Below are 22,815 nucleotides of genomic sequence, written 5' to 3'. Positions count from 1 at the left end.
TTTGGTTTAGTTATTTATTTACTAAATACCTAACTAATCACACAGAATTACATATACACAGAATGGATCATACATTGATTACTAATTATGTCCACAAGAACACGTCCCTGGGGGACGGAACCTGTATGACGGCTGGTTACACAAAGAGAGGGGGTTGGGCTTGAATGAAAGCGCGGGAGGACTGAAGATCAAAGGGAGAAGCTATGTTATTGTAAATACAGAATCTTATGCATTCTAAATAACCGCCCATTTGGAAAAGGAAAATGCAATACATATTTACTCTGAGCTGCGCTTCGGTAGGTTGGTTGTAGATGCTGGCCGTGTTGCCCAACAGAGATCTTCCTTGTCCCTTTAAGAGTGTCTCCTTGTCCCTTTAAGAGTGGTGGTAAAAATGATACTTGGCAGTGTTGTGTTGCTTGTTAGAAGAGATCCTTTGTCCGTCCTTTCCTAGCCCACATTTACAGCAGCCGCTGCTAACTCAACGGCTAGGAGATATCCTTCTGTAGTGAATAAGAGTTCAAAGTTCATACCATTCGCAACCAAAGCTCACGCTGAGATTGGCTTAGTTCTGTAGTTGACATTATCTGAGTCCTTTTAACGTGAGGCTGCAGGCCTCGCGTACTCGGAACAGCTTATTATCTGAATCCTTCTGACATCGGACCGTCGCCCTAATGTACCCAGAACAGGAGGTTACATTTTCGTGAAGGGCTTATATAGTGGAGGGAGAGAAGGGTGTGTTTCATAGTTTATAACCAATGTCTCTTCACAGGGGCGGGCCACTGATTGAGCAGAGCTCTAACCTTATGAAAACCCAATTCTCTCATTTGGAAGCTAAAATTACATTTAATCTTTTCACAAATAGTTTCATATTTAAACATTTAAATTGCACAACCATTCCATGTGAATCTGATAACTATAATGTGTAGACATTCCACAATACAGTTTATGTCATCATATCATTAATAAGAATGTCTCAGATGACAACCGAACTGACATCATATTCATTAAGTACCAACGCATATTTTCAACTGGTTGGATTACCGAAATACGGTTCCTTTCCCCCCACCTTTTGATGTTCCCCGACTCTCTATGTTTAACAAAGGCTTTTCAAGAGTCCTTCAGTAGAGTCAAGAGAGGAAAGGGAGAAAGGTATTTATGGGGGGGTCATAAACCTTACCCACAGGCCAAAGTCATGACACAGTGTATGCTATACCATTTTGTAGCTCTAAGTCTCTACTTTTATCCGATGTAAAAAAAAAAAAAAAACATTTCAAATGTTGCTACATAAGACCGATTTGAGCCGATTCTTGCCAGTTGAGCTGTTCGTGCCATAATATTTACCAAATAGGGATATCTTCTGTCTACCTTGTCACCTCACAACTGATTGGCTCAAACACATTAAGAGAGAAAGAAATGCCATAAATTAACTTTTAACAAGGCACATCTGTTAATTGAAATGCATTCCAGGTGACTACCTCATGAAGCTGGTTGAGAGAAAGCCAAGAGTGTGCAAGGCTGTCATCAAGGCAAAGGGTGGCTACTTTGAAGAATCTTAAATATAAAATATATTTTGATTTGTTTAACACTTTTTGGTTACTACATGATTCCATATGTTTTATTTCATAGTTTTGATGTCTTCACTATTATTCTACCATGTAGAAAATAGTCAAAATAAAGAAAAACCCTTGAATGAGTAGGTGTGTCCAAACTTTTGACTGCTACTGTATATAGTGTGGCAATATGAATGTTGCTTAAAATAAAAAAGTAGATGATAATAATGAGCAAAAGGAACATCTTCCTATTCCAACTTGTCACTCTCAGTGGTCAACATGTTGATTTAGAAGACAGTGTTAAATACTTGGTCTCGTTTTTAGATAACTCTCAGAATTTGTAAGTGCACACTGACTATGCAGCGTTTTTACCTGCTCAGGAAGCTCAACACCTTTGGTGTCAGCCATCACATTCTTCACATGGTCTACAAAAGCCTGATTGAAAGTGTTCTTTGCTTCAATATGACCACATATACGGCAACCTGATTTCCAAGAACAGGACAAAACTGTCCAGGGTAGTAAATATGGGCAGCAAGATAGTTGATAAACCTCAAAGGTAGCTAGCTCAGGGTATGTGCTGAGCAGTCAGAGGAAAGCGCTGACTTGCTAATGACCCCCCTCATCCACTATTCCCAGAGCTTGAGATGCTCCCCTCTGGGAGGCAGTTTAGGATGCCGAGAGCAACTAAGTACTGTTGATGATGGTCAATGATGTACACAGGAATTAGTGGAATCATGTATTGTAGATAACCAGGTGTCATTCAATCTTGATGATGATGATGATGACGATGAACTCTTATGACGAACTACTGATGAAGACAATGCAAGATACAGTATATGAACTTGAAGCTGCACTGGCACTGTAGCTGGCAGGTTGTACCTTGTATTGTTTATTTTATGAACTCAAGAATGATCTGCTCGTGATGGTGTTTCAATGGACTCAATAAAATGCAAAACAAAAATACAATTATAAAAAAATTTTTTTATGTAATTGACATTCAAAAACGAAGTGAAAATAACTCAAACGATGTTAAGTTAAGCTATAAATTATACATTTTAAGGACATTTTCCATAATATTCAGTATTCAGTATTTTTTAAAACGTTAGTTGCACTAAATTCTGGCATCCCAAGTGGCGCAGTGGTCTAAGGCACAGCATTACAGTGCTTGAGGCGTCACTACAGACCCGGGTTCAATCCCAGGCTGTGTCACAACCGGCCGTGACTGAGAGTTCCATAGGGCGGCGCAACATTTGCCCAGCGTTGTCCGGGTTAGAGGAGGGTTTGAACAGTTTGGTACGAATATGTGTACTGTTACACCCCTATTGAACATGCTCTTGAAGTTAAGTTCTTTGATCTTTTCTTCCTCCACAGCACCTCCTACTGTCCGAATAATCCACTCTGGCCACGCATGCAACATCGAGGAGGAGCGCTACACCGAGCGCGTCTACACCATCCGGGAGGGAGAGACCCTGGAGCTAGCATGTCTGGTCTCAGGCCACCCTCGACCTCAGGTGAGATCATCACCGCACTATCCCCAGACCCAATTTACTTATGTACTGCGTTGTCTGTGCCAGCAAATTAGAAAGACTATAACGGACATTACCATTCAAGTCGACATTCTGTGATGGGTGGAACAGTGGCCATATTGAGCGTATCAGTCAAATTGCTGTGGTCTGAGCATAGAATTAGAATTACTAGAACATACACTCATTTAAGTGAACGTTCCGTAATGGGTGGACAGGCGGCCATATTGAGTGTACCCACAACTGTACCAGTCAAGTTGCCATGGTCTGGCATTTCTATTTCTACTGCTCCTGCAAAGCCTCCACTTTTTAGACTTCCACTTAACTGCCTTTCTGTAAGCACCTTTCCTTTGCCGGAGCGGCAGGGCTCAGTCAAGCACTGTCAGACTCTAGGCTTCTGTAGGCAGCGGCGACGGTGCGCTGTTCTGTCGAAGTCTTTACATGTGCAAATGAGTTCAATCACACCGAGTGAAGAGGAGCTCCCCATTGGGGGAAATGGCCATAGGGGAAATCATCAGATGTGCTCTACTGCAGTACCAGCCCCTTAGGGAATCAAACATTTACACTAAAAACAAGAGAGAACTGGAAAAGACGTGGGGGGAGAGTCTTAATGAATCCGTGTGATAATATTTTATTACTCTACATATTTGAGTGAGTGAATGGGAAAGGCATACATTAATTTGACACAGTGGATGGTAGAGTTGGGGGATGTATTACTGGGGGATGCAATGTTTTATTGTGGGATTTTAATTAGAATTTTAATTAGGATACCCATTAGCTGATGCCATAACATCAGCTAATCTTCCTGGGGTCCAATACCGAATTTAAAAGACTGACACCAATGGCGCCGGAGGGGATGGCTGCCATTTTACGGGCTCCTAACTGTGCTATTTTGTGTGTATTTTTGCATTGTTTGTAACTTATTGTGTTACTCTTTATATATATTTTTTACTTTAGCTTATTTAGTAAATACTTTCTTAACTCTTTTTCTTGAACTGCATTGTGGGTTAAGGGCTTGTAAGTCAGCATTTCACAGTAAGGTCTACTACACCTGTTGTATTCGGCGCATGTGACAAATACAATTTGATTTGATTACAAATAATTACGTTTACATTAAGACATTACAAACATTTAGCAAGTGGATATTACAGACAATTAAAATAACTGACAGGTAATGCATTTAACATTCAGTGGGATTCGTATCTGTCCAGTCATATGGTCGATCACATTAGATGTTCTTTTACTGTTTTCTTGAAGGTGGGTTTATTTTTTGTCTGAGAAATGTGATTTGGTAAAAACAAACATCAAAGTTTTGTCGCATACATATATTTGCAGATGTTATAGCAGGTGCAGCCAAATACTTGTGTTTCTAGCTCCAACAGTACAGTAAAACCTAGCAATAATTCCATTCCGTGATGGCTCTGTTGATTTGAGGAGATGTGTCCTTGGTCTGCGGGTTATCAGATGTCCTAAACTGGCTGGACATGCAGATTGGTCTGCCATGTAGCTTGCTTCTGTCTAGATCATGAGCTGGTCAGTATGTGTAGGTAATGCTTTCTAATGCAGCTTTTTTGAAAGACATCACGTAGTAGAACTGCGTAAGTGTTGCTCTCCACTTTCTGGAGGACCGAGTTTTGAAATGAGTGGAATTAGAGTATTATAGCTAAGGAGATGGAGAAAATTCTGCCGTTTGATTGCAAATATGCAGACCGAGTCGAATAGAGAACACACAGAAGGCTGTTGTATAAAACACCTGTCTCCGGATTATATCTTCAAACTAAGGGCAAACATGGCATCCGTGACAGAGAGGGAGAAGCGTCCCTCCGTGTATACGGGTAAGAGAGTCTAGCTATTTACATTTTCAGATATTACACATTTCTAATTTTGTCAGAAAGTCGTTATCATTTCAAGCTAAAGTGTACTGTTAGGTAGCTAATGTTATGTGTATGATCTGTGTAGTAATATTATTCGTATCTCAGAGCCATTTGCATTGCTAGTTACAGCCTAAAGCTAGCTAACATTGAACCTGGCGTGGCTAGCTACCTGCAGATTCATGCACGGTAGTAACGTTTTGAGTTGGGATTATTTTAATTGTTTAGCTAGCTAGCTACATGTCTAAACAAAAGACTCCACTATGCAAGTAACTATTTCAATAGAATGTTTAGGATGTCTCTGCGACAACTGTCGATAGACATAGCCAGAGCGAATTGACCAGCTCTCTACACCGATTTCTGAGCACTCTTGTCTGAGTGTGCCAGAGCGCAGAATAACTGACGAATTTACCAACGCTCAACACCCGTTGAATATGACCGGTGTCAGTAAACATTGGCAAAAAAGCGTAGTTAAATTGTTGCCAGCAGCACAGTTGCAGTCACCAATGCTCTGGATAGCATAAAAACAGCCTAACCAGCTCTGCTAGGGCGAGTAAACTGGTCAGTGAGCTGTTCTCTCATTTTGCCTGGAAGTGGCTAGCCAACGTTAGCCAGTTAGCTTGGGTGCTTGACTGCTGTTGTTAGGGTAGAACGCTCGGATCAACCCTACTCCTCGGCCAGATTGTCCTGTGTGCATTCTGGAGTAACTTCCGGCGCCAACAGAGATGGCCGCCTCGCTTCACGTTCCGAGGAAACTATGCAGTATTTTGTTATTTCACGTGTTATTTCTTACATTGGTACCCCAGATAATCTTAGGTTTTATTACATACAGTCGGGAGGAACTACTGGATATAAGAGCAACGTCAACTCACCATCATTATGACCAGGAATACGACTTTCCCGAAGCGGATCCTCTGTTTTGTCCACCACCCAGGACAATGGATCGGATACCAGCCGGCGAACCAAAACAACGTTGCCGTAAAAGGGGCAGACGAAGCGGTCTTCTGGTCAGGCTCCGGAGACGGGCACATCGTGCACCGCTCCCGAGCATACTACTCGCCAATGTCCAGTCTCTTGACAACAAGGTTGATGAAATCCAAGCAAGGGTAGCATTCCAGAGAGACATAAGAGACTGTAACGTTCTTTGCTTCACGGAAACATGGCTCACTCGAGACACGCTATCGGAGTCAGTACAGCCAGCTGGTTTCTTCACGCATCGCGCCGACAGAAACAAGCATTTTTCTGGTAAGAAGAGGGGCGGGGGGGGGGGGGGGGGGGGGGGGGTATGCCTTATGATTAACGAGACATGGTGTGATCATAACAACATACAGGAACTCAAGTCCTTCTGTTCACCCGACTTAGAATTCCTCACAATTAAATGTCGACCGCATTATCTAACAAGATAATTCTCTTCGATTATAATCACAGCCGCATATATTCCCCCCCAAGCAGACACATCGCTGGCCCTGAACTAACTTTATTTGACTCTATGTAAACTGGAAACCACATATCCTGAGGCTGCATTCATTGAAGCTGGGGATTTTAACAAGGCTAATCTGAAAACAAGACTCCCTAAAATCTTTCAGCATATCGATTGTGCTACCAGGGCTGGTAAAACCCTAGATCACTGTTATTCTAACTTCCGCGACGCATATAAGGCCCTCCCCGGCCCTCCTTTCGGAAAAGCTGACCACGACTCCATTTTGTTGCTCCCTGCCTATAGACAGAGACTAAAACAGGACGCTCCCGCGCTCAGGTCTGTTCAACGCAGGTCCGACCAATCTGATTCCACGCTTCAAGATTGCTTCGATCAATGCGGGATATGTTCCGCATTGCGTCAAACAACAAACATTGACGAATACGCTGATTCGGTGAGTGAGTTTATTAGCAAGTACATCGGCGATGTCGTACCCAAAGCAACTATTAAAACATTTCCAAACCAGAAACCGTGGATTGATGGCAGCATTCGCGCGAAACTGAATCCGCGAACTACTGCTTTTAACCAGGGCAAGGTGACCGTAAACATTACCGAATACGGACAGTGTAGCTATTCCCTCCGGAAGGCAATCAAACAAGCTAAGCGTCAGTATAGAGACAAAGTAAAGTCACAATTCAACGGCTCAGACACAAGAGGTATGTGGCAGGGTCTACAGTCAATCACGGATTATAAAAAGAAAACCAGCCCTGTCGCGGACCAGGATGTCTTGCTCCCAGACAGACTAAACAACTTCTTTGCTCGCTTTGAGAACAATACAGTGCCACTGACACGGCCCGCTACCAAAACCTGCGGACTCTCCTTCACTGCAGCCGACGTAAGTAAAACATTTAAACGTGTTAACCCTCGCAAGGCTGCAGGCTCAGACGGCATCCCCAGCCGCGTCCTCAGAGCATGTGCAGACCAGCTGGCTGGTGTGTTTACGGACATATTCAATCAATCCTTATCCCAGTCTGCTGTTCCCACATGCTTCAAGAGGGCCACCATTGTTCCTGTTCCCAAGAAAGCTAAGGTAACTGAGCTAAACGACTACCGCCCCGTAGCACTCACTTCCGTCATCATGAAGTGCTCTGAGAGACTAGTCAAGGACCATATCACCTCCACCCTACCTGACACCCTAGACCCACTCCAATTTGCTTACCGCCCCAATAGGTCCACAGACGACGCAATCGCAACCTCAGTGCACACTGCCCTTACCCATCTGGACAAGAGGAATACCAATTTGAGAATGCTGTTCATCAACTACAGCTCAGCATTTAACACCATAGTACCCTCCAAACTCGTCATCAAGCTCGAGACCCTGGGTCTCGACCCCGCCCTGTGCAACTGGGTACTGGACTTCCTGATGGGCCGCCCCCAGGTGGTGAGGGTAGGTAACAACATCTCCACCCCGCTGATCTTCAACACTGGGGCCCCACAAGGGTGCGTTCTGAGTCCTTTCCTGTACTCCCTGTTCACCCACGACTGCGTGGCCATGCACGCCTCCAACTCAATCATCAAGTTTGCAGACGACACTACAGTGGTAGGCTTGATTACCAACAACGACGAGACGGCCTACACGGAGGAGGTGAGGGCCCTCGGAGTGTGGTGTCAGGAAAATAACCTCACACTCAACGTCAACAAAACAAAGGAGATGATTGTGGACTTCAGGAAACAGCAGAGGGAGCATCCCCTCTATCCACATCGACGGGACAGTAGTGGAGAAGGTAGTAAGTTTTAAGTTCATCGGCTTACACATCACGGACAAACTGAATTGGCTCACCCACACAGACAGCGTGATGAAGAAGGCCAACCTCAGGAGGCTGAAGAAATGTGGCTTGTCACCAAAAGCACTCACAAACTTTTACAGATGCACAATCGAGAGCATCCTGTTGGGCTGTATCACCACCTGGTACGGCAACTGCTCCGCCTACAACCTTAAGGCTCTCCAGAGGGTAGTGAGGTCTGCACAACGCATCACCGGGGAAAACTACCTCCCCTCCAGGACACCTACACCACCCGATGTCACAGGAAAGCCATAAAGATCATCAAGGACAACAACCACCTGAGCCACAGCCTGTTCACCCCGCTATCATCCAGAAGGCGAGGTCAGTACAGGTGCATCAAAGCAGGGACAGAGAGACTGAAAAACAGTCTTCTATCTCAAGGCCATCAGACTGTTAAACAGCCACTACTAACATTGAGTGGCTGCTGCCAACATACTGACTCTGTACTCGATACCATCTACTGCATCTTGCCTATGCCGTTCTGTACCATCACTCATTCATATATCTTTATGTACATATTCTTCATCCCTTTACACTTGTGTCTGGTAGTTGTTGTGAAATTGTTAGATTACTCGTTGGTTATTACTGCATTGTTGGAACTAGAAGCACAAGCATTTCGCTACACTCGCATTAACATCTGCTAACCATGTGTATGTGACAAATACAATTTGATTGATTTGAACGCTCCGAGAGTGAAATGCTCTGAATTTACGAACAGACAATCTGACATTGTTCTGAGTTTACAAACACCCAGAGCACACTCAGGCTCTCCAGATTAAATTCATGAACACACATGTAGTATAAGCCAGCCTTTAGTCTTGAAATATTTGGTTGTTTAGTGCATCGCTTCACATGTGAATCCTTAAAGAGATGGGTGGGGCTAAAGCTTAAGAGGCTGTGAACGATGCTGAATGGGTGTAGACAATGAAGAGCTCTCCAGTAGGTACCACAACATTGAAGGTCTATTTTCTCAAAAGTGAGGTTATTAATTTATCAACTTTCAAAGCATAATTACTTTCCTATTGTTCCTCAACTGTAGTATATGATATATCATTTTCTAACTCTGAGTCTCTACTTTTATCCAATGTAAAAAACACAATTTCAAATTTTGCTACATAAGACTGAACCGAGCAGGTCGGTCACAAATGTGGAAAAAGTCAAGTGGTTTGAAAACTTTCCGAATGCACTGTACATACCCACTGTGTAATCGCTGACTGAGGGTAAGTCATTAGCAAATATAAAGTAGAAGAGTGGGCCTAGGCAACTGCCTTGAGGAACACCACAGTGTAAATCTTTACTGTCCGAAAAACTACCATTAAAGAACACTTGTTGCCTTCTCTTGGATAGGTAGCTTTCCATGCGGGCTAGAGCGGCAGACATAAAAGCATAACATTTCAGTTTAACTAGCAACAGTTCATGATAAATTATATCAAAAGCAGCACTAAAGTCTAACAGCACACTAGCCAATCATCTGTCATTTGCGCTACTTGTCATTTGCCATACTTGTAACGTTCGTCTAATTCCTCCTCCTCGGACGAGGAGGAACATGGATCGGACCAAGATGCAGCGGGTGATAAATACATGATGATTTAATAGACAAGACGAACACTGACACGAAAGACACTCGATAATTTACAAAACAACAAACGACGTTAAACAGACCTGAACTTGTGAACTACATATAACGAAGAACGCACGAACAGGAAAAAACGAAACAGTACCGTGTGGTGTAACAAACACAGACACAGCGACAATCACCCACAAACAAACAGTGAGAACAGCCTACCTTAATATGGTTCTCAATCAGAGGAAACGTCAAACACCTGCCTCTAATTGAGAACCATATCAGGCAACACATTACACCCAACATAGAAACACATAACATAGAATGCCCACCCCAACTCACGCCCTGACCAACTAAACACATACAAAAACCACAGAAAACAGGTCAGGAACGTGACAGAACCCCCCCCCCCCCCCCTCACGGTGCGAACTCCGGGCGCACCCCTAAAACTCAAGGGGAGGGTCTGGGTGGGCATCTGTCCGCGGTGGCGGCTCCGGCGCAGGACGAGGACACCACTCCACCATTGTCTTTGTCCCCCTCCTTAGCGTCCCTTGAGTGGCGACCCTCGCCCCCGACCATGGTCCAGGAACCTTCACCAAGGCCCCTCCTAAATATAGACAACTCAGGACAGAGAGGTAGCACAGGACAGAGGGGTAGCTCAGGACAGAGGGGTAGCTCAGGGCAGAGAGGTAGCTCAGGACAGAGGGTAAACTCCGGACAGAGAGGCAGCTCTGGACTAATGGCAGCTCCGGACTGAGTGGCAGCTCATGACTGGAGGGCAGCTCATGACTGGAGGGCAGCTCATGACTGGAGGGCAGCTCATGACTGTAGGGCAGCTCATGACTGTAGGGCAGCTCATGACTGTAGGGCAGCTCATGACTGTAGGGCAGCTCATGACTGGAAGGCAGCTCATGACTGGAAGGCAGCTCATGACTGGCGGGCAGCTCATGACTGGCGGGCAGCTCATGACTGGCGGGCAGCTCATGACTGGCGGGCAGCTCATGACTGGCGGGCAGCTCATGACGGGAGGGCAGCTCATGACTGGCTGGCGGCTCCTGACTGGCTGTCGGCTCTGGCAGCTCCTGACTGGCTGGCGGCTCTGGCAACTCCTGGTTGTGGCTGGCGGCTCTGGCAGCTCCTGACTGGCTGGCGGCTCTGGCAGCTCCTGACTGGCTGGCGGCTCTGGCAGCTCCTGACTGGCTGGCGGCTCTGGCGGCTCCTGACTGGCTGGCGGCTCTGGCGGCTCCTGACTGGCTGGCGGCTCTGGCGGCTCCTGACTGACGGACGGCTCTGGCGGCTCCTAACTGACGAACGGCTCTGACGGCTCGGGACAGACAGGCGGCTCTAATGGCTCGGGGCAGACGGATGGCTCAGATGGCGCTGGGCAGATGGATGGCTCAGACGGCGCTGGGCAGACGGATGGCACAGACGGCGCTTGGCAGACGGATGCCTCAGACGGCGCTGGGCAGACGGATGGCTCAGACGGCGCTGGGCAGACGGATGACTCAGACAGCGCTGGGCAGACGGATGACTCAGACGGCGCTGGGCAGACGGATGGCTCAGACGGCGCTGGGCAGACGTATGGCTCAGATGGTGCTGGGCAGGCAGGCAGCTCAGACGGCGCTGGGCAGACGAGCAGTGCAGGCGGGGTTGAGCAGACGAGCAGTGCAGGCGGCGTTGGGCAGACGGCCGACTCTGACCTGCTGAGGCGCACAGTAGGCCTGGTGCGTGGTGCCGGAACTGGTGGTACCGGACTGGAGACACGCACCTCAAGGCTAGTGCGGGGAGAAGGAACAGTGCGTACAGGGCTCTGGGGACGCACAGGAAGCCTGGTGCGTGGTGTAAGCACTGGTGGTAATAGGCTGGAGACACGCACCTCAAGGCTAGTGCGGGGAGCAGGAACAGGGCACACTGAATTCTCGAGGCGCACTATAGGCCTGGTGCGTGGTACCGGAATTGGTGGTACCGGACTGAGGGCACGCACTTCAGGGCGAGTGCGGGGAGAAGGAAATGGAGGCCTGGTACGTGGCGCCGGCACCGTAGAGCTGGTGCATGGGGCTGCCACCGGAGAGCTGGTGTATGGGGCTGCCACCGGAGAGCTGGTGCGCTGAGCTGGCACAGGACATGCAGGGCTAGGGAGGCGCACAGGAGGCCTGGTGCGTGGTGCTGGTACAGTCTTCACCAGACGGCTAGCACGCACCTCACGACGAGTATGGAGAGCTGACTCAGGCGACATCAAATCCCTGACACACTCCGTCGGGTGGATGCCGTGCCTCATGCACCAAACCAGCACATCCCTCATAACTCTCTCCTCCAATTTCCTTCACTGTCTCTGCGTCGCTCACCTCCAATACCGACCTGACCGTCTCCTTACGGTAAGCAAGGGGAGTTGGCTCAAGTCTCCTACTTGACCCAGCTACACTCCCTTTTAGACCCCCCCCAAGAAATGTTTGGGTGAGCCTCTCGGGCTTCCAGCCGCTCTGCCTTGCTAGCGCCTCATAATGCCGCCTCTCCGCTTTCGCTGCCTCCAGCTCCGCTTTGGGGCGGCGACACTCCTCTGGTTCTGCCCAGGGTCCTTCTCCGTCTAGGATTTCCTCCCATGTCCATTCCTCCTTGTACCGCTGCTGCTGTCGCTGCTGCCTGTTAACCCGCTGCTTGATCCTTCGTTGGTGGGTGATTCTGTAACGTTCGTCTAATTCCTCCTCCTCGGACGAGGAGGAACATGGATCGGACAAAGACGCAGCGGGTGATAAATACATGATGATTTAATAGACAAGACGAACACTGACACGAAAGACACTCGATAATTTACAAAACAACAAACGACGTTAAACAGACCTGAACTTGTGAACTACATATAACGAAGAACGCACGAACAGGAAAAAACGAAACAGTACCGTGTGGTGTAACAAACACAGACACAGCGACAATCACCCACAAACAAACAGTGAGAACAGCCTACCTTAATATGGTTCTCAATCAGAGGAAACGTCAAACACCTGCCTCTAATTGAGAACCATATCAGGCAACACATTACACCCAACATAGAAACACATAACATAGAATGCCCACCCCAACTCACGCCCTGACCAACTAAACACATACAAAAACCACAGAAAACAGGTCAGGAACGTGACAATACTCGTATAATGTTCTTCTCTGTATGCATGCTGGAAACTTTCACTGGGGACAGGGGGTACATGACTCCCCCCCTCCCCCACACACATTCTGAAATAGCATTTTTGTCGTCGTCCCCCAGTTTTAATATTGCACCGTGATACAAAAGCGGCATTTTTGTGTTTTAGGACCATGCAGACACCTCAGAGTGGCCGGGTAGGCTGTTTAGTGGTTTCAGCCGGCTAGATTTAGGACCGTGCAGACACCACAGAGCGTGCGAACAGAGGCAGCTGTTGTCTGTGTGTTGTGCTTTATCTCCGAGCTGTAAAAGCAAGCAGAGCAGAAACTGGCTACTCTTTATTTGACTGATGTAACTGCGGTTTGACTTAACAGAAGAAATTATATTAATTGACAGTGCTAAGCTAGGAGTGTAACTGATATCTGACATGTAATGTTAACTAATGTTTCAGTCTCTCTCGACTGAAGTTCTGTCAGACGTGAATTAACTAGCTAGGTAGCTAGTTGCTACCACAGCCAGTTCAGCTCTAGCCTCTAGCTATCTGTCCGGTAGCAGTATCTAACAGCTGTTGTGTATGTAAATATGTTGTAGCCTTTTTATCCTGTTTCAACAGAAGTGAATTAACTTGGCTGGTTTTCGCCAGTTGATGTACCATCAGAGCTAGCCAAAGGTTGGCTAACGTTAGCTAGCTACCTCACTAACTTTGGCTGTTATTTCTACCTCAATCACACTAGACCTGAATCAAAGGATGAAACCACTGTCTTTTGACAGCACAACGTTAGTTTTTCTTAGAGTCAGTATAGCAATGTAATGTTATTGATCTGTCAGTTTCCCTAGTTAATTCCTTACTGACACGGTATAAACAGCTCTACAGGCAACACTGCCGTGGTGCAGTCAGTACACAGCACTATGCTCATCATGTCTTAGCAGGATTAGATGGCGACAGGTGTCCCAGCAGGGTCAGACAGCCAGGTCGTTGGCTGTAACTCTAAGTAATTTGCCGTTCAACCTCTTCTCTTTCTACTTGGGGAAATTAAAACTTGCAATGCCTCTCATTCATGATACAATATTTTATAAATGATACAATCTTTTATAAATGTATATGACAGTGAGCCATCAGTTGTACTCATTGCATTTCTCAACTTGTCCACGTTGCCTGTGAAATAGTAATTAAATCAATTTGCAGTGCCACATGGCTTCATAATAAATATATCCTCTGATTCAACAAAAGAGGCAGACATGTTTGAATTTCTACCCATTATAACATTAAGTTCTCCATTTTTTTCCCCCATCAATCTTGACTTCATTGATTTTGTGCTGATAGTATCTTTTTTTTTCTTGGATGTTATGTGCTAGGTCACAGATCACAGATGGTTTCATCCATCTCCACTATACAGGACAGTTAATGAATACAGTAATTAATTCCACAGTAATGAATTGTCTGAGATCCATCCCCCCGTTGCTAAGTCCAACTGTCCAACCTGTGCGACCAAGGACAGATGGCGGCCTGGCGGCTACAATGAAGCCGGGTACTATTTTACTGATTTCACATCCATTTCGTTGGTTGGATGGGCTTCAAACATGCTGTAGATTTCCAGAGCTTGGCTTTTGGGGCTTGTCAGTGATGGAGCTACTGGCACCGTCCAGCCCTAGCACTAGCTACCTTCACCCCCCCAATGACAAAAGTGTCATGTTCTTCTCTGCTATTGTAGACTCAGCTGTGCTAGCGAGGCCAAATTATGTTTATTCAAATTTTCCACACATTTTCTGCTTAAGACAATACAAGTTGTTGTCCATATTGGTTTTTGCTGGCTTGAGATTGAGAATGTTTTCTTCCTCAGTGATGAGCACCATATCTCCCTCTTTCAGAAGAGTAGCTTGCCACCAATGCAGCCTAGCAACCAATACATTTTACCTAGGCTTGGCGGTATACAGTATACTGGGTATTTTTATAATTCCAGGGGTGTGCGTGCTACGCCACTACTTATAACTATAATTTATAACTAAAATGTAATTTAACAATCTAAGTAAGATGTGCCAAATCAGGGCTCTAGTTATGCATTTGGTTTTCTAACTTGCCAGCTGAGTGGCTAGCTTGGAAGATTGTAAGCTTCTTGGTTATAGCAGAGACAAGAAATCCCTTCCTGAATCATGAGCCCTGCTGCCTAAATAAATAGTTTTGTGCGTTTGGAAAGAAATAGCGGCCCTTGTGTGCACTGCCGGTAATACTGTATATCCCGCTACGGTACAGGACCGGTATGAAAATCTGGATACTGCACAACCCTAATTGTACCTTTCCATCACCATTTGCGCCAAGCCATTATGTACTAGTTTGCATTTTTGTACTGTTACAATAGATTTTAGTATGTGATTGTCATTTTAGTATGTGATGATGCTTTTGTCTATTGGTTTGAATGGAACTTGAATGTTCATAGAGTCACCGGATATTATAGGGTCAGGAAGAGTCTTTGGAGTGGCCTGGCTTCCATCCATGTGTAAAATGGAGCCCAAATGTTTTGACTTAATCCAAAGAACAGTGTTCGACCACATGGGTTTGTGTGCTGAGTATTCACCTCTAGTTTCAAACATGACGCTGGTTGCCTCCCAAGTGGAGCAGTGGTCTAAGGCACTGCATCGCAGTGCTAGCTGTGCCACTAGAGATCCTGGTTCGAGTCCAGGCTCTGTCGCAGCCGGCTGCGACCGGGAGACTCATGGAGCGGTGCACAATTGGCCCAGCGTCGTCCGGGTTAGGGGAGGATTTGGCCGACCGGGATCTCCTTGTCACATCCTGCTCTAGCGACTCCTGTTGCAGGCCGACCGCATGCACGCTGACACGGTTGCCAGGTGTACGGTGTTTCCTCCGACACATCTGTGCGGCTGGCTTCCGGGTTAAGCGGGCATTGTGTCAAGAAGCAGTGCGTCTTGGCTGAGTAGTGTTTCGGGTTACGCACGGCTCTCGACCATCACTTCTCCCGAGTCCGTACGGGAGTTGCAGCGATAGGACAGGACTGTAACTACCAATTAGATAGAAAAAGGGATTACATTTTTTTTTAAATAAACATCATGACGCTCATTGAAGCAGTTATTTTTGGGGAGGATTCCACACCCATTTATTAGCAGAGTTCCATCTTGATAACAATGGTGAGCACAGCGTTCAGTCTGGTTTAACCAGGCTACCTTTGCCATATCCTGGAAGAGAGAAGTGGTAAAGGATAAGGTCATGAAGTCCAGTGAATATATGGTGAGCACAGCATTCAGTCTGGTTTAACCAGGCTATCTTTGGCATAGCCTGGAATATTTACAGTGTAAAGCCATCTTTCCGTCTTGTTTACAGTCAGTGACCTCAGTGGCCACATTTGAACAATTTCCTGTAATTCAGACAAAAGTAGACGATTGTAGTCGAGGACTCTGTGTTCAGCTCTGGACATGATCAAAGTGGCACGTGCCATGACTGGTAGTGGTGACTATTGATTTGTTGATGGTATTTGTTCCAGCCGCTGACACATTGCTAGACTAATGAGCTCTAATGGCCCGTTTTGTTTTAGCCCTTTAATTGGTGTGCAAGGCTACATTAGCTCTGGATGATTGTTATTGTTATGGCAGAGACTTTTTTTTAAAGGACAAATGTGATGGATAATTGTTGGATACTTCCTCCAGGATTGTCTAGCATACCACTGGGAATGCATGCTGCTATGTTTCAATGTCCTCACTAGCATACTACGTTAAATGACGTAATGCATTGGGCAATGGACATACGTTGTAAGTAAAAGCTAAGTGCAGATGACATGATTGATTAACATGCTCAATATGAAGTCATGTATTTGACGTGTATTCAAAGTAGCATACACTCTTAGAAAAAAGTAGAACCGTCTGGTTTTTCAGCTCTCCCCATAGTGGAACCCTTTTTGGTGCTAGGTGGAACCCTTCGCATAATCAACACTAGAAATGTTACACTGAAAAACACTAACACTGGCCAATTTGCTGTGTGCCATATACTGCTGGTACACTCCCTTCTAGAAAATACTAATTTAAAAAACAGAAATCATGGCAAAGATATCAAATGTCAGTACTGTATATGTACAATGATTAAGGGGATACCATATACATGCACAAATATTCCCATAATATAGGTATAGTTTAAAACATTCTCACACCTATCGTTTTAAATGTATCAGATTAATCAAACTCCTGATGTTAAAGTTTAAACACTGAGGTAAACACTAATGGTCAGGCACAATAAACATTTTTTTTTTTTAAGTACAATTATAAAGCTTATGCCTTCCAAAGAATCCATCTTGCCTTCCAAATAATCATCAAAGAACCCATTTTTCCAAAAACGGTTCTTAGGATGAAAAGGGGTCTAGGAAGAACCCTTTGCCTTACAAAGAACCTTCATTTTACAAAAATGGGTTCTTCAGATGAAAACGGTTTTTGGTAGAACCCTATCCATCTGCAAAGAAACCTTTTGTAACCCTTTTTGTACTACTAGCATACTACTTAGAATTAAGTAATGCATTGGACATGTATTCTAAGTAGCACACAATCATTCTACTGACAAGGAAGTAGTACTGTATATTGGGTATGCATATCATGTAGCACGCTAGTATGGAGATTGGCATGTATTCAATCACTCCGCACCAGAATATCGTCTCTCTACACTCGTAGAATTGGTGGTGACTTGAGGAACCCTAGAGTTCCTCAAGGAACCCCTGGAGTTTCTCAAGGAACCAGTGCTAGTCAATGGTTCATATTTGCACCTTTGTTTGTTGAGGGGTTCTTGGAGGAACCGTTCATGTTTCAAAGTAGTAGGAACCGTTCATGTTTCAAAGTGTTCCTGGAGGAATCCTGGACTGGAGGCGTGGCTTAGTAAGAGGGTGAATTCCAGAAAGATATTTTTAGGCTACCCGTGTGAATAAATGTCATTCCTCTGTTCTGTTGTATTGTCATCACATGTTAAGGTTGAACACTGGCAGTTCTTTTTAGCTTCAATGAGTCTTAGAGGTGTATGAGTTGGAATAGTTACCACTTTATTACTATATGTAATCAGCAATGTTAATATTATGAATATTGTATTAGAAGATGTAATATGCGTAAATATTTAAGGAAACTATACATTTCCAGTGTACAAACTTACCATGATGAACAGGAATGACATTTACTGTAACGCATGGCCAAAAATAACTATCTCAAAGCCACGCCTCCAATAAGCCATGCCCCCAATCTTCTGATAGGCTGCCACCGCTACAATATATTATTAAAAAGGTTCTGGTTTGAACCTTGACACAGGGGTTCCTCAAATATCCTTTTCAGAGATGTTCCTCAAGGAACCTTTTTGAACTGGAAAGGTTCCCCTTGCGTGGTAATTCTTAGAACCCCCAAAAGGTTCGTCCAGACTCCTTTACTTCTAAGAGTGCAGAGCTGGCTGGTTTAGTATTCTGAAGGCGCTAATGTTTGAGTGAGTGTGTGAAGTCTGCGGTGACAAAGCAGTAATTTATCTTAAGACAATCCCACACATTATAATCAACAAGCCGTTTGAAACTCCACAGGAAGTTTTCGACAGTTCAAAAGACACCTCATATTATGGGGAGGATTACCCTTTTTTGCACGAAGCTCAAGTGGAGTCTCCGACTTGAGCCCTTCCTCTGCCATACCCCCCCCAGTTAAAGCAGCACTGTACTGTATCTTCCTCTCTTCCTCCTCCACTCTGCCTCTCTCTCTTTGATATGGAAAGAGCATGAGGGAGGAAGGGAGAGAGGGAGGGAGGGAGGAAGAGCAACAGGGGGTAGCAGACAGAAAATATTGTTATGTCATCCCACGGTTTCGGTATATTCAGCTAGCTAGCACACTGATGCACCTTTCTTTCTCCCTGCTCAGCCACTGTCCACATGCATGCATGCATGCATGCACACCCCCCACCCACCCACCCACCAACCCACCCCACACACACATTCAAGAGTACAAGATCATTTGTGCTTCCGGGGCTCCCACAGACAACAAGTGTGGCTGACTGGCAGATCCCCGGGACTGCTGCTTATAACAGACTGCGGAGGCAGTGGCTCTATAAATAGGCTGGCAAATGGGCATGCTCGCCTGTCTTTTCCCAAACTGGAGCCTACGTCACTGCAGGGTGCTGATCGAGGGACTGAGGCGCTTCTCTCATATGCCAGTCATCTGCTGTTACTGCTGCTGCTGATGCTGACTAGCTACATGCAGGCAAACCGGCAACCATATGATAGCCCTGCTGTGTTTGTGAACGACTATGTGAGTGACATACAAGGCAGAGAACACCTTATTTTTATTCTCTTTCTTGAACATTCTGTAATGTGCTTCATGATCGTATCATAGGCTACAACCAGTGGCTTTGATAGACTGGATGGAATACGTGATAAGCACATGCTGACTTTGAAGCAGGCCACATCACAAAAGATGCATTACGATATTATATTGTTTATAATAAAGCATATATTACACATCTATAAGCACATTGTAAACATGACATTATAACCACATAGAGAATTTTCTAAGTAATACCTACGAGACCTGACTATACAGTGGTCCGTCATGAAAATCTTTGTTTTTTCATTAGCAGCAACTAGCACTCACCCAAATTAGACGGCATCCCTGAGTTGACAGTGATAATATCTGTGCCATTGTCCAATGTCTTACACCGTCCTGGTTTGTTCAGTAGTAATACGTCGAATTGGAATTCTGCCCGTCTGCATTTCAGACACTGTGTGGGGACCTAAAAGTTTTATAGCCGAGGTTCATGTTGCCGAGGAAAGCGAGGACATCTTATCCTCCCAACCCCCCAAAAAGAAAGCCGGCGTGGCTAAGCTAAGCCCCATGAATTCCAACGCCATGTTATTCCTTAGCCAACACCAATATGCATGTAAACAAATCCACGCTACCTACCATCTTCAGCAACGCATGAAATTGATTTTATCCCTTCTCTCTACACGCAAAGCTAGGTTGTGACTCTGTTCGGGCTCGGAACGTGTCTTATCCCAAGTGGTATTATAATTATTATTCTGCCTCCACACCCATGGTGCCATGAGAAAAGTAGCTAACCGAGCCAAACAACAAGTACATTTTACTTGGAAAATGGGGAAGTGGGAGGGGATAATTTGCAGGGTGGAGGTGGTGAAGGGTGGGGCTGTTAGTGGCTCCTCATTGCCCTTCCACCTACTCTCTTGAATGGGTCTCTGCTGCAGCTCCCTTGACTGCCGACCCCCGGCCGTCCCCGCTCATAAGGAGCCGCTATGATAAAGGAGGGTTTTGTTGCAATGTAGGTCAACCACACAGGAAAGCTCACACAGGCCCCAGCAAGGGCCATGCCAGGGCTGAATGGGCAAATTGCTCTACTTGTTGGCATGACTGGCAGAGTGAGTGTAGTGAGTGTACACAGGGGGCCACACATCCACTTTCTTGCAAGCGCCATTTGCACATTCCCGAGAACATTGCTGCTGCCGACCGCTGCGGTCTTCTTCGCCGTCGGAGGCCAACAGCTTCACTGATCGTATATAGATGTAAATGCAGAATCCGTGCAAATGCATAGACAGGCAGCGGGAGACTGATGTTCTCATCCTTCTCCCTTCTCAGATCACAAATGTATTTTATCTGTCCAAATGCCACGGATGCCTTGTTTCTTGTCTCCAGATGCATGATGGGAAGGATCATAAGATGCCATGTTCATTTGATTTCCGTGATATCAGAGGCCTTTCTCTCCAAACATTCAAACATATTAGGTATTAGAGACTGTTTATCAAACAGCTTCAGCACCATTGAGAAATCCTCAAAGAGTTGCACAAAATTGTCAGAGCTGTTTTTTGAGGTTTTGTCAGAGTTCTGTGTGAAACTTGATGTGCCATATGGAATCCAGACCCACTGGATGGCGTTGGAATGGTGGACACATGTCGCAGTCTCATGAGAGCCACTCAAACACGAGCCACCTATATATATTTTATGCGCTTATCCATCAATGGCGCCATAGATATACATTTCAGTCAATTTTACCATTTATATCATTGTTATGCATGTACTGTATTACACAAACACTTTGCTCTGTTGCGATTCTCAATCGAGAGTATATGGACATAATATATTATAAAGAAAGTTTAAAAAAATGTATGGTACTACACTGAACAAAAATATAAATGCAACATATAAAGTCTCATGAGCTGAAATAAGATCCCAGAAATTTTCCAAATGCAAGCAGCTTATTTCTCTCAAATTTTGTGCCCAAATTTGGTCACATCCCCGTTAGTGAGAATTTCTCCTTTGCCAATATATTCCATCCACCTGACAGGTGTGGCATATCAAGAAGCTAATTAAACAGCATGATCATTACAGAGGTGCACCTTGTGCCGGGGACAATAAAATGCCACTCTAAAATGTGCAGTTTTGTCACACAACACATTGCCACAGATGTCTCAAGTTTTGAGGGAGCATGAAATTGGCAAGACGACTGCAGGAATGTCCACCAGAGCTGTTGCCAGGTAATTTAATGTTCAGTTTTCTACCATAAGCCACCTCCAACATCTTTTAGAGAATTTGGCAGTACGTCCAACCGGCCTCACAACTGCAGACCGAGTAACCACTACCTAGCTCCTGGTCTCCTGAGTTGCGCAGCGGTCTAAGGCACTGCATCTCAGTGCAAGAGGCGTCACTACAGGCCCTGGTTGAAATCCAGGCTGTATCACATCCGGCCGTGATTGGGAGTCCCATAGCGGACAATTGGTCCAGGTTGGGCCGGGGTAGACCATCATTGTAAATAAGAATTTGTTGTTAACTGAATGTTAAAAAAAAATGTTAAACCACGCCGGCCCGGAGAAAAACTCATTCTGATTGGCTGGGCCTGGCTTCTATATATGAACTGCAACTCAGTAAAATATTGACATTTTTTCCATGTTGCGTTAAGATTTTTGTTCAGTATATTTGTTTCATTGATTGTTCCTCACATGGGAGCATAACAATGTCCATATTTGAAAAGTTATTAAGCCCATATTTGAAAATACATTTTTACTAGTTCGGTATTTGACTTCTTGTAAAACATGCTCATTGGCTCATTTAAATCCAGAGTGTGTGTTGCAATATATTTATCCCATGACTGATCCCATTCCTCTCTGTCCAGCCTGAGCCTGTTGTCCATAGCATTAGACCTCCTCAGTCACCTCTGGCCTCTATCTCTCTCCAAACCCAGATCCGGTGGACCAAAACGGCCGGTAGCGCCTCCGACCGCTTCCAGGACTCCAGTGTGTTCAACGAGACCCTGCGCATCATCCGGATCCAGAGGCACCAGGGCGGACGCTACTACTGCAAGGCCGAGAATGGCCTGGGCTCACCGGCCATCAAGTCGATCCGAGTGGACGTCTACTGTGAGTGAGCAGGCCTTGCCTCGGTCGCCTGCCTGCCCTTTTCCCATGCACTCCTCCGATGTTCGCTGCTAGGGCTCGGAATTAGCAGGGACCTAACGATACAATAGTATCACAATTCTTAGGTGCCTATATGATGTGTATTGCGATTCTCACCATTTTCATGATTCTATATGTATTGCGATTCGATACTGATGTTGATGTTCCAAACATATTGCTCACTATATGGCTGCTGCAGAGAGAGGTGAAAAAATGAGTTTTGATCAATCATGGAAATAAGTGCTGAAAAATGTCGGCTCACTATTTAAAAAGAAGATGGAGCGCAAATCGGAAAGTATCGATATAATATCGTATGTAACTGTATTGATGTAGCATGCATCAGAAGTTCTGCCGATTGTCCTTTACCCTCTGCAGATTGCCCTTGTCCAGTTACTCATGCCTTGTGCTTTAGCTACTGAACAGAGGCATTAGCTCACTCACTCGTAGTCCTTACCGTCCCAGACAACATGACGTTGGGGTTGAAGAAAGTTGTTTCAAGC

General features: G+C 45.4%; 1 protein-coding gene across 1 annotated transcript in view; it reads left to right on the top strand.

The window, feature by feature from the left end:
• The window catches only part of LOC129812542 (MAM domain-containing glycosylphosphatidylinositol anchor protein 2-like), a 279,019-nt gene that overhangs the window by 86,839 nt on the left and 169,365 nt on the right, over window positions 1-22,815 (top strand). Inside the window, exons 2-3 of the mRNA XM_055864183.1 lie at window positions 2,922-3,061; window positions 22,105-22,279. Of these exons, the coding sequence (XP_055720158.1) occupies window positions 2,922-3,061; window positions 22,105-22,279 (315 nt within the window). The remainder of the gene's footprint in view (window positions 1-2,921; window positions 3,062-22,104; window positions 22,280-22,815) is intronic.

Source organism: Salvelinus fontinalis, chromosome 16 (assembly GCF_029448725.1).
Source record: "Salvelinus fontinalis isolate EN_2023a chromosome 16, ASM2944872v1, whole genome shotgun sequence".
Lineage (NCBI taxonomy): Eukaryota > Metazoa > Chordata > Actinopteri > Salmoniformes > Salmonidae > Salvelinus > Salvelinus fontinalis.
The sequence above is the reverse complement of the archived record's forward strand: the minus strand, read 5'-3'. Positions and strand labels throughout refer to the sequence as shown.